This window comes from Larimichthys crocea, chromosome VII (genome assembly GCF_000972845.2).
Source record: "Larimichthys crocea isolate SSNF chromosome VII, L_crocea_2.0, whole genome shotgun sequence".
Lineage (NCBI taxonomy): Eukaryota > Metazoa > Chordata > Actinopteri > Sciaenidae > Larimichthys > Larimichthys crocea.
The window spans coordinates 27,018,809-27,031,508 of record NC_040017.1 but is presented as its reverse complement, the minus strand read 5'-3'; the positions used below and the strand labels follow the sequence as shown (position 1 = coordinate 27,031,508).

The window sequence follows — 12,700 nt, the reverse complement described above, 5'->3', positions numbered from 1 at the left end:
TTGATTACCTGTGCTGGTGTTTTCCTCTGCTGGGAGCTGGTTACACAGCAGACACTTTGACACAGGAAACTCTCAGGTGTATTAATGACGGCAGCATTCCTCTCTTATGATGCTGCATCAGTTACTGTGAGACTTGATGCAGCTGAGCTGCCGTTCATGTTGTGAAGTCCACCTGAGTGTTTCCTGCTGAGACGAGTCAAAATGTCTGATGTGCAACCAAACGCTGCTTTATCAATGACTGCCATCCATTCATCTGACTGTAACCACAGCTGACTGCTTACAGTAAACAGAACCAACTGTTCTTCTTTTCATTTCCTAACTCGTCCAACCGACTTCCCACTTTGGTCAAACTCGACAAACTCCTCAAACACACATTCAGAAGCAGAAGTGAGATTTTTAAATCACCACCCTGCTGCACACAGACCTTTTAGCCAACATTCACTTCAGTAATTATTCCTACAGGGATGATTCATGATGTCTTCCTGTAAATTAATATTTGAATCGACGCCTGTTACCATGGAAAAATCCCTGTGCCTCACAGGAAGTGATGTGTTTCATGTTTATGGACACAATAGCAGCAGGTCACACTTTAAACTCACTGTGTTCATGTATTAACTGGAGTGTGTTGAAACGAGATGAGAGCTAAACAAAGGTGGGGCTCAAAACACTGAGGGGGAAAATAGAAGTGTGTCACAAATATAATTACACATCAAGATCACATCTCATAATTCATACTAGGCTGCATTAAAATATATATATATATTTCAAACAGGTTTTATCTTTAAAATTTGAACTGAGCAGACAAGTTTTCACAAATTCACACACTTTATCTGCTCTTGTTGTTAGTCTGAGTTTGAACTGACTGACCTGCAGCAGGTGGAAGACTGATCCATCAGATCAGGAAAACTCAGAATCTGAAAAAGATAAAACATGTTTTTAATATCATTAAAACATACTTTTGAAGACATTGTAAACCATGCTTTTAATAAAAATGATCAGATTCGAGATGATTTGTCTGATTTAGTTTTTTCATGATGCTTTAATTAACTTCTTGTTTTAGCAGCTGCTCTCCTGTAAAGCAGGTTAATGCTGCTGAACCTCCAAACTATCAAAAGTGTAAAGAATATAATCCTGAAACAGAAACTACCTGTCCGTCTGCTGTGCTCAGCTCCTCAGGTGTGTCCTGTGACAGGCTGCAGCACTGACAAACCCAGCTGATGCTAATTCACTTCAATTAAGTCACAAACGACAAAATGTCAAACAAAGAAGTATATCAACATTTATTTATTTATAATAGAATTATGTGCAATAATACAATATACAAATAATTTGTATTACAATCCATAGAATAGTTAATTTGTTGGCACAAAAACATAAATTACATTCAAGGTCTGTGAAGGCGTCAGTCGCTCTGCAGAGGAACAGCCAGGTGAGGTGAGGACATTTATCTGATCAGTTCTGCTCATTTTGGAGTTTGGTCCAACTTCTGTGAGGTTTTTTTTTTTTGCAGGTTGTGTAATGAAAATAGTTTTTTGGATCACTCTTTGAATGAAAGCACCGAAGCCACCAGGGCAAATAAATGTACTGTTAAGTCAGTATGCAGCTTTTACTGTATTTTTAATTTAAATATTCTTCATTGTTTCACTTCACTCACCACTTTATGAACACAGGAGAAACACTTTAACAGACCGTTTGGTTTCCAACCATTTTCAGGTCTCTAAATATCTGCGTACACAACATGAACATTGTTTTTTTATAAACATCACAACATGCTGTTGGTCCAGACTGAGTTTCACAAAGTCACCATCAGTTACCCGAGTGTGTTCACCACGCTGACTTCAAATCCACAACACACAGTCCAGTTAGACTCAAAGAGAAACGCTGTACAAAAACTCTCAGACAGAAATTGAATAGAGCCGGTTACCGTGGAAACATGCAGGTTTCTGCAACAGCAAGTCTACACTGACTTCACGACGGAAGCCTCGAACAACCGTCACTGACGGGAAGGATGGACGACGTCTCCAGAGCAACACTGAAAACACACACACACACACACACACACACACACACACACACACACACACACACACACACACACACACACACAGAGGCACTTCCACTTGTATATTACTGCTGTCCTCTGAAAACCTCATAATTCCAGTTTGGGGGGATTTTTTATATTTAATCTCATTTAAAAATATATTATAATTATTACAAATAAAATACTACATAACAAAATATTACATTTTAATACATTCTGGATAAAAGCTTTTCACCCGACAACACATAAACTCTCTCTCCTGTCACATACATTCATACAACACAGTATACAATCAACATTAATTTATGAATGCACTTCAGTCCTCCTCGAGTCTTTGTGACGTTACAACAGGCCAATCAGAGCTTATCTAAAATAGCGTGTGATAGGACAGAGCGTCCTGATGCTGGTGAGCTGCAGCCAACCAGGAAAAGTGCAGGCAGCACAGGAGTCTGATGTCAGTCCGTGGTTTTTGTCAGCCGTCATTGGGCTGTAATCATCTGCAGAGTAAACACTGCACTGCAGCAATTAGCTGTCAATCAAATCTTCAGTCTCACAAACAGTTTGAACCCCACAGTCTGTCCATCAAGTGTCTTTGTCATCTGAAAGTGCGACATGTAGCTGCTGGACGTCCTCGTCATTCATCCTGTCTCTGGGATGCGATGACTGGACCTCCTCGTATGGGGGTGGGGGGTTATCAGGGCTCTGGCTGGACAGGAGGGGGTGGTGACTGCCATCAGATTGAGGTGACTGGTGACAGCTGGGGGACTCCTGAGCCAAGAGGAGCTGGGTGGGTCCTGGAGCGGAGCAGGCTGGGATGCGCTGCCCCCAGCTGCCGTACACCGCCTCCTCGTAGGAGGGGAGGGGGACAGGAAGGCCGTCCGCCATCAGGTCCAGCTGGTCTGAGGAGCGACGGCTGCAGGGACAGAGAAAGATTTACTTCATGTAAGTGGTGACCTCTGACCTCTGACCTGAGTCTTATTTAAAGGTAGATATTAATCAGACAAATACATAGTGCTCCTGTAATTATCTATATTTCAACATATCCCCTGACAACAGAAGATGCCCTGCAGCTTCTTACCTGTGTGATTGACAGGGGTAGAGGCGGGACTTGACAACCAGGCAGGCAGTGGTGGTGAGCAGGAAGATGGACACACCCACCGCTGTTGTGGCCATGCTGGGCATCGAGTCATTCACTCTGTCATCAGAGTTCATGTTAGGACCCTCTGAAGAGGAGAAGAACACATGTTGAAGGTAAAAACATTAAAAACTCTAAAACTATCTGCAGCTGATCTATTGTTGACAAAAATAACAAACATTTGCTGGACAAACATGAAAACCGATCCAACAGAAAAAATATGGATTTACAACATTACATTGTTACATGTAAGTTGTGTTTTGTTGTAAAATATTGTTTTGGTGGTTATGTAACTACCTGTGCTGCACCACTACGGAAAACCCCAGGTATTCTGACGAGACAAGTTAACAGAAACACTATCAAACACAGGATCTATAGTTTAATCTAATTGTGTGGTTTAAGTGTGCCTGTGACAACATGGCAGCAGCTTTCCATGAGGCTTTGACAGCGTCAACACTGAGGAAATATTTCATGGTTATTATGGTGGTTTCACCCGCTTCCTCATTCTGCGCTCTGATTTCCTGTTGTAGCGTGTTTGAGTGAATATCGACAGAGGAAGTCGGAACTGGTGTGAGGAAAGAAAAGCTTCACGTTCCCCTGCAGAGCCTGAGCAAGTCTGCAAGTCTCTGTTAAGTAGGTCAAAAGATAAACGCAAGCCGGGTTTGCACTGTAATAGAGGGGCTAGGCCTCAGCCCGAAGATCAAATCAGACCTGATAGAAGAGACAGATCTCAGTCACTTGAGGAGGAATTTGAGAATACACCCAACATGACCAAATATTAAAAATAAGATCAGAACTATGAGTTTATTTTTAGAGTTACAGTGTTAGATTTAACAACCTGCACGGGAAAACTCCCACTGGCGTCTGAGAAGTCCAGACTACTTCTCATGCTCTACACAGATTTGAAGTGTAGGTAACTCCACTGGGAATCAGCCCCCATAACCCGACCACAGCAATGACACACTGTCTGCTTCCTGAGCGCTCAGAGCAAGAAGGAACTGTCATAAAATGACTAATCAGTCTTAAAACTCAGTGGTGAGTCATGAATAAATTATAACCTGAGGTAATTACTGAGGAACACTGTGATGCCCGGGGCTGCTGGGAAATGTTCAGAGATGTTTAGAGTTGTCAGAGAAAATCTGCTGACTAATAAATAATAATTAATATAATAATGGGGAAATTCTAAAGTCACGCGACTGGATGGCAAACTCAGCTGAAACAGAAGGGGAACCAGAACTACTGACACGGCTGAAATTCTCAGACCAAAGACACTCCCAGTACAGTATATCTGACTGTGGACTGCTCCACTAACTAAAACAGTTACAAAGCAGCAAATGGAACATTTTAGAAGCTTTTCATTTTTGTCAACCTACATGATAAACTGTTTGACAAATCAGTGAATCAATCTTTTTTTCATGCACATGAATTATGAGTAAAGAGGATTTACTTCAAGTCTGCTCCCGTATTAAACTGCAAATATAAATATAAATACTATAGACCTTGTTATAAAACTCTTACCTTTGATAGGGACGCAGGTCGGTATCGCAGGCTGCCACATCCCGTGGCGGCACTTGGAGACTCGGTACTTGCTCCTGATGTGGTATCCGGGCTCACAGAAGAGATGGATGGTGCTCTTATGGAGGAAACCTCGACACGGGGACGGATCACAGCGGAAACCTCCGTGTTCTGGCACCAGAGGGTGAGAGCAGTTGCCCATTCGGCCTGTAGAAATACAAAACCCAGTGATGAGAGCAGGTCTTTAAAACAACAAGATTCTGGCCTCACACCATGTTTATGGAATTAAAACTAATTTTCTATAAAACCCTCTTCTTCTTATAGCTCCTCCAGCTCTGCAGCTCCACACACATTTGTTTTCTTTGGCTTTAAAGAAGAGCTTAAATATCCTGCAGGTGATTTTCTCCCTCCAGCAGCTCTGAGAGATTAGCTCAGTTTGCACTGTAACCACAGAGATTTCTCCTGTGTTTGCCTCTATCATTATCCTGTAACTGATGTGGGTCTAACTCGTGGATTTGAAAATGTCACTAACACCACGTGTAAATCCTCCTGGAGGTCATTTACCAGACTGTGAATATTTGCAAATTAGCAAGGACATCTGATGCCTGTGTGTTTGTTTTGTCATCGCACTCTGAGAGAGGCATGCAGACACGATGTCGGGGGAGAGGGTGATCGATGACGGGTGAGTGTGACACAGACTGCTACAGAGTGAGAGGACAGTAAGGTGATTTGAAAGAAACGTGTGAGGGTCAGGATTGTGTTTAGAACACCTGAATGCATTCTGCAAACTTTTTCCAGCAACTCTCTGCTCATTCAGTGAAACCCGCTCACAACCACCTCAGTCTCACCCAAAGGGCAGCTTTGCCAGAGCAGCCAACTCTGTTACCCACATCCTCTATTTCTACACCTTTCACCTTAAAAAAAGCCTGCGTCTGCAGAATTTTGGTTTCCACTGCCCCCGCGAGCTCCTTAACCCCATACGCGTGAAGAGTAGGTCAAGTGTGAGGTGAAGAGAGATAAAAGTCAGCAAGATGAAGCGAAATGGGAAAAGTCTGAGTTTGAACTCAAAGTTATCTTTTTAATTTTTTTCTGCCGTGTTATTCACACAGTTAGAAACGGGAAGGCACACATGCTGAGCAGCTCACAGTTCCCAAAGAGTTTGAATGAAGTTTCAGAGAATTCATTTTATCACAAAGTGTGAGCTTGACCAAAAAAAAAAGCTCTGATGAGAAGAGGAAGAGCCAAAGTGAACATAAAGCTTCAGCAGCATCCTGCATCACGATGCTTAAAGTTCATTTAGCATTTCACAATCAGTCATCAGAGAAAATGTCAGACTGAACTGTCGCTCTGTGTGATGAAGGTTTTCACTGCTGTGGTCACATTTCAATAAAATCTATTAGAAAAAGTGATTTTCTTCAAAGCATTCTTTTGGCTTTCAGTTTCACTGTGAGTGAGCAGACCCACACATTTTTCCTACTCGTTGTTTTGACAAATATTCACCTGTCTGCTAGAACGAATGAAGAAGAAAACATTCATGACTGAACTCAGGTGGAGGTCGTACCTGCAGTGAGGAGCGGTGAGGAGGCCAGGAGAAGGAGTCCACAAACCAGACTGATGCGTCCACACGGCCATGGATACAAGACTGACCCAGACATCAAACCAGACTTCCTTCAAAACACAACAGAGATAAAGAGTCAGGAGCAGAGAAAACACACAAATACACCAGCAGCCATCTTCACACTCACTCACACACTCACTCACACACTCACTCACACACACACACGTCCGGTCAATATTTTGAAGAAGTAGAAGTTGCACCTCTCTCGGGTTTCAGATGCAGTAAATGTCTTAAAATATAAGTGACATCACAGCTGTGAAAGAAAGGTGTGTTGTTTTTAAAGGTGTCGAACCAGCTGGTTGTTTGCTTTACAAAGCCAACCTGCTGCTGTGTTCACTCACACCTGTCAGCTGCCGAGTGTCAGCACACCTCTGCGGCCTCTGCGGCCTCTCCTGCTCTTCACTGAGCAGCTGCATCATGCATTCCTCTTTTGGATTTTCAAACAAAACCTTCAGGCTGAACTCTGACAGCAGCAGGCAGCATGCAAACACACATTTCAAATGTGTTGATGAAATGAACAGATCAAGTTTGGTTACAAGCTGATAAGCCATGACACTGGTTTAAGAATGCAGCTCTTTTAAAATGACAAACAGGTGTCACCACAATTTCACCACAAAAATGCAGAAATAGTGTCTCGTTAAATTACATTACAAAGTACATTTAAGTAACCTAAACTATATGCAAATATTGTATTAACAAGAAATAATAAAAAACAGCTGATGCACAAGCGACTAACCTGACAATAAATGATTAAAGTTAAAGTGACCTTAACTGTTGCTCCTGTTTCTGCTTCGTCCTCTTATTTTACCATCAAACCTTTCACAGCAGCTCTGAACCTGTGTTAAACTTTCAACTTGTACAAAAGTGAAACTGTCACGTCTCACTGCTGCCCGACATTGACCATATTGACCAATAGTCACACCTGACAATGCAGCAGCAGAAGTTCATACTGAAACCACAGCAACCCAAACGCTTTCTCCGGATGACTTGAAACCATCCCAAGCACGCATGTCCTGATAAACGGTGCCAGACCTCTGCTACAGCGCCAGCCTAAATGCTACAGTGTGTTTTCAGTGTGGTGTGTGTAGGTGTGCGTTGCTGCTTTCAGTGTGTTTTGTGCTTTCATGTCAGGAGAGATGCCAGTCATCTCTGGAGCAGCCAGTCATGCTCAGATGGATACCACACACGCACAGACACGCACAGACACACACAGACACACATAGACACACACACACAGACACACACACACAGACACACACACACAGACACACACACACACACACACACACACACACACACACACACACACAGCTCCATCTTATGTGACCACAATCTGCGTGGGAGATCTGCATCTTAGTCATCACGGCCCTCTGTGATATTAGAACTTCTGCTATGATGTTTGTCAAGAAAATTCTATTTTATTTATTAATATTTAATTAATTCAGCTCCATGTGATAATTACATGCATGAGTTTTGCTTTTTTTGACTGACACAGATCACGTTTTTCCGAGCATATGAACAAAAGTCATGTTGAAAGATGTGTGCACAGTCACTACAAACACCAGCAGACCTAAATGTCCTGTTTTTTTTCACTGTGCCACATCGTGCCAGCTGACACCGCTTTACAGGGTGGTAAAGAATGACGGCAGCATGGAAAATGACTGACAGCACACTCGAGCTTCACCACAGGCGGTTTCACGCGTCGGGGGCCTGGAGGTGCTCCTCTGCTGCAGCTGCACTTTGAGTTTCTGATAAAAAGCTGCTATCACTTTGGAAAGAAAGTGATTCCTTGTCGTATCTCCTCTCCATCCTGTCCTGAGGGGGACTCACTGAGCGATCAGTCAAAAAAGGTCAATGATATTAAACTGTGTCTAGGTTTAAAGCCCACGCTGGTTCTGTGGAAACACTTCAGTGGTGATTCAGATGAGATCACGCCCATGACACAAAATGACGTAAAGTAACACTTGCTGCCCAGTAGCTCTTACTTGAAAATATTCTCTGGCACACAGGAAGTGAAGTATTTTATGTTTCCAGCCACAACAGCCATTTGTTTGGTGCAAACAGAGGAAGACCTGCATCGTTAGCGATGAGCGATGATGGCACACCAACAGAAACTTCCCCTGGGAAAATCCCAGAAAAGTCGCCGTGCAGGTCACGGTCACGTCTGATAAAGAACTGAGCCCCAGAGATAACACCAAGAACAGAAACATGAGGATGACCACTGGAAGTCTGCTTTGACTCAGGTACAGTTAGCGTGTAGTAAATTGTGATGAGTGTCTTCACCCACTTGAACCACATCTGACAGTCTGGTTGATCAGTAGCTGTGGAGACGTTGTGCCATGTTAAACTTTGCTCTTTCTGCTCTGCTGCTTTACAGCAACGTGTGAATCATGCAGAGGGAGTCTGTCTGATATTCTGCTAAAAGAAAAACATGTGTGCATTATTCACATCTCGTTATGATGATGCAGCGTTAACCCTGATGTCCTCGTTAACAGCTCAAACAAACACATTTCATTCATGACTTTATAGTTATATCTGATGTTTCAGACACTTTCACTTTTCATCTGCCCGATCTGATCTGTGACTCGTGCAGTTCAACCTCTAACTGACCTGAAACATAAGTAACATCAGAGGAAAGAGGACCACCTTTACACTTTTCTACATATTAAGTTTTAATAAAAATTAATAAAGATAAAAACATTTTGCAGTTATGATCATTCGATTGGCTAATCAAGTAACTGACTAATTGTTTCAGTTCTAAAATTATGGTGAAAATAAACTCTAAAAACATCTGAAATATGCTTTAAGAACCTGAGAAACTCCTCAAACACTCCTCATACATGAAGCCTTCAGTGGATAACTGTGGATTCCTCTCACGTCACAGCGACCCATAAAAACCTGCACTGCTCACCGCACATTCAAAACTCTCCCTTGACGTTTGAAAGTGGAGGTGAAGTCAGATGAAGTGAGGTGACATGTCACAGGGTTTGTAATGTTTTGAACAGCCAGTGTACACAATGCACCCTGAACACACACACACACACACACACACACACACACACACACACACACACACACACACACACACACACACACACACAGAGGATGTGCTGATGTTGCATTACAGGACACAGTGAGGGGGGCTCGTTCTTCTGTTATAATGTGGTGCAACAAAGACGTGAATGTAAAGTAAGTGCTGGTTCAACTCTGAATGTCTGATCCACATGAGACTGAATGATCAGAATATTTATGCTGATGAGCAGCTGGAGGTTTGTAAAGTTCTAATATTATAAACACAAACCTCTCTGAGTTCAGACCTCAGTCCTACACGCCGCTGATGACATGCATTCATGTTTATGATTCATAAATAGTGTTTGTACACCTACAGACTCTGAGTGTGTGTTTTCTTTTCTTATCTGCTGTGTGTGTGTGTGTGTGTGGAGTGTGTGTTTTCTTTTCTTATCTGCTGTGTGTGTGTGTGTGTGTGTCCTTTGCAGAGATAAATAACGGTGTATTTGAATTGAACTGCACTCAAAGTCAGCCAGGTGTTGCTAGGGAGAACAAGCTATCATACTACAGTCTTATCTGTGAGTCAAGTGGTGCCACTTCAGGTAAGGGAGGGTCACACACACACACACACACACACACACACACACACACACACACACACACTCTCTCTCTCTTTTATTATTATTAATTCATGTTTGAAATTTACTCAAACAATGAATCAAATCAAAATATTCACACATTCTTATTCTGCCATCATCAACTAACTGATTAATCGTCAAACAGTTTCAGCTCAGGTGATCTCTTCAAAACCTCTGACACATTCAAGGACACCTGCAAGCCCCTTAAGAAACCACAAATCCCCTTAAACACACTTGAACGAACCCTTGAACACCCTTTAAAAGCCTGGATTACACTCAAGGACTCCTGGAAACAGGGTCTGTATATACGAACACAGTTGATGAGGTGAAAGCTGCATCAGGATGAATGAATGATTATTAACCGCCTGGCCTTCACGGTCTGTTCTCATAAAACATCAATAATTAATAGACTGATGTTCAAACTACAAGACCAACAATTCATCATGAAATGATTCTCCTGTGCGTCTCAGCCAATCAGAGGGCGGAACTGTCGACACGTTATTATTATTATTTATGATTTAAATATAATATCTGATCACTTTGACCCGTCACCGGCAGGTGAAGTTCAGACACGGACCCCTGCTCCGTTTGAATGGAGCTCATGCTCGGTCTGAATGTCTCACCTGAGATCCGCAGAGGCAGCGGCGGTGTGTCGGTGAACGGACGCGCTGTTCGGGCTGCAGCGGAGAGTTCTGGACGTTTACCGACAGATCCGAGGATGGAAAGTGAAGCTGGATCCGAGCTCGACCGTCAGCTGATGTTCGCTGCTCCTGCTCAGCAACAAGTGGGACCGTTTCGGCTCGTCTGTCTCCTCGACGATCAGCTGTGTTTGACACGGACATCCAGCCTTCCTATTGGCCGCTGCGGGACGCCAAACACCGCCCACCTGCGCGGCTCCGTCATGTTCTGGAAACGCACACACACACACACACACACACACACACACACACACACACACACACACACACACTAATAATACTGACAGAGTCACTGCCACTAATTAGTTCCTCAGCTTTTTAGGAAATTGCGGAGTTCCACCTTCAAAATAAATAAACATAAAACAGTGAAATGAGCTGGGACAGCAGTGTTAGAGGTTTTGGAGATAAAGTCAGAGAGGCCAGACTGACAGACTGAGATGGTTCAGACATGTCCAGAGGAGAGAGAGTGAATATATTGGTAGAAGGATGCTGAGTTTTGAACAGCCAGACAGGAGGAGGCCTGAAGGAAGACCAAAGAGGTTTATGGATGCAGTGAAGGAGGACATGAAGGTAGCTGGTGTGAGAGAAGAGGATGCAGGAGACAGGGTTAGATGGAGGCAGCTGATTCACTGTGGCGACCCCTTCTCCTCCACATTCCTGATTTCTACCAACATTTAAATAGCAGTAAGAACCGGCGAGTGTTTTACTGCTACTTCATTTATTCAGCAGTCATGCTGTGTGTGCATCCTATAAACTACAGCCTCTGTTTAAAAGTGTGACCACAACTTCCCACTACACAACTTCTGTAGTGAAACAATCCAGAACATTGGAGCTGGCATGAGATGTAAAGTGCAGCAACAATATCTCAGTCTGAAGCGTGTTCTGACTCGTGATGTCAGTGTTTGGATCGGATCGATTCATCTGTCCATTTTCAGTGTTTATATTTGCTGTCCTCAACTTTGCCAACAGTAAAAATTCCAGTTGCAGCAGCAGAAACTGAAATCACCACTTCTGCAAACTGCACAGATCACATTAGTAGTATGAGTATTTGTATTATTGAACATTTACTAATATGCATAAGTTTTCATTGTGAGTCAGAAACATTCGGTGGTACAGGCTTTATGGCCTGTCACTGGTCTACAGTCGTGCAGCTCTGTGTTACCATAGTAACAATGATATAAACTATAAACAACATATATTAACTGACATGCTGATGCTGAACAGATGTCATATTTATCATGTTCACCATCAAAGTTGCAAACCAATCATCAGGGATCATGAATGTTTGCATGCATGAATGTTTGGTGATGATCCGATAATTAAAGAGACATTTCACTGAAAAATACAAATTCTAACCTTGTGATGACACTTGAGACCAGAGGAGTCTGAGATAGCTTCTTTATTTTGCTATCACAAAAATCCCTCCATATCATATCCTGACAGTTTCACTTCAGTGTTAGATTTCTGACTAAAGGAGAAGTAGTTTGTCCTCCCTGCACTGTTTGTTATACACATTATAGAGATTCGTTGGCCATAAGTGTTGGCCCAATTTTCTCTATGACATCAAAAAACTATCATCAAAATTTCTACACTGTATTTCAAAGTGACTGAGTGAGCCATGCATGAATGCATGGTGACCCTGAAATTTACATCGAACTCTTAACCAGCCACTAAACAAATGAAATACCAGAAAAATGTCCTCATTATCTTTCTATCTTGGTGAGGTCCAACAGCTTAAACACACACACAAACCACAACCACAGCTGCTCTGTGATCAGCTGTCATTGTTTGCAGGGCCCACCCTTCAGACTCAGTGTTTACAGTAAAAGCTGAAGACTTGTGGCCTGCAGAGCTGCAGCCTGCTGCTCAGTTACTCTGACTGACGGGGTGACTTGACGGAAGTGCTAAAAATACAGCCGCGCTGACTCTGCCTGTTGCTGTAATACAGCACAGTTTCTTCAGTGTTTCCACTGAAACCTGGTTTTACAGTATTAGCTCATCACACAGCGTGTGGGCTCGTTATCAGCCACGGCATCAGTCGATTAG

At 42.9% G+C, this 12,700-nt stretch overlaps 1 protein-coding gene across 2 annotated transcripts; it reads right to left on the bottom strand.

Annotated features, from left to right (window-relative positions):
- Positions 1-1,266: 1,266 nt before the first annotated feature.
- On the bottom strand, positions 1,267-10,832 carry zgc:152863 (sushi domain-containing protein 6). Of its 2 annotated transcripts, none has more exons than XM_010746179.3 (5): positions 10,580-10,832; positions 6,253-6,355; positions 4,695-4,898; positions 3,120-3,264; positions 1,267-2,954 (listed from the first exon to the last, which is right to left on the bottom strand). In XM_010746179.3, exons 1-5 carry the CDS (start codon positions 10,796-10,798, stop codon positions 2,624-2,626), a joined length of 1,002 nt encoding a protein of 333 aa, XP_010744481.2. In that variant the 5' UTR covers positions 10,799-10,832; the 3' UTR covers positions 1,267-2,623. The 2 variants fall into 2 exon arrangements, with proteins under 2 accessions (XP_010744481.2, XP_010744479.1); XM_010746177.3 differs by having other exon boundaries at positions 6,253-6,359; positions 10,580-10,717.
- Positions 10,833-12,700: the final 1,868 nt, after the last annotated feature.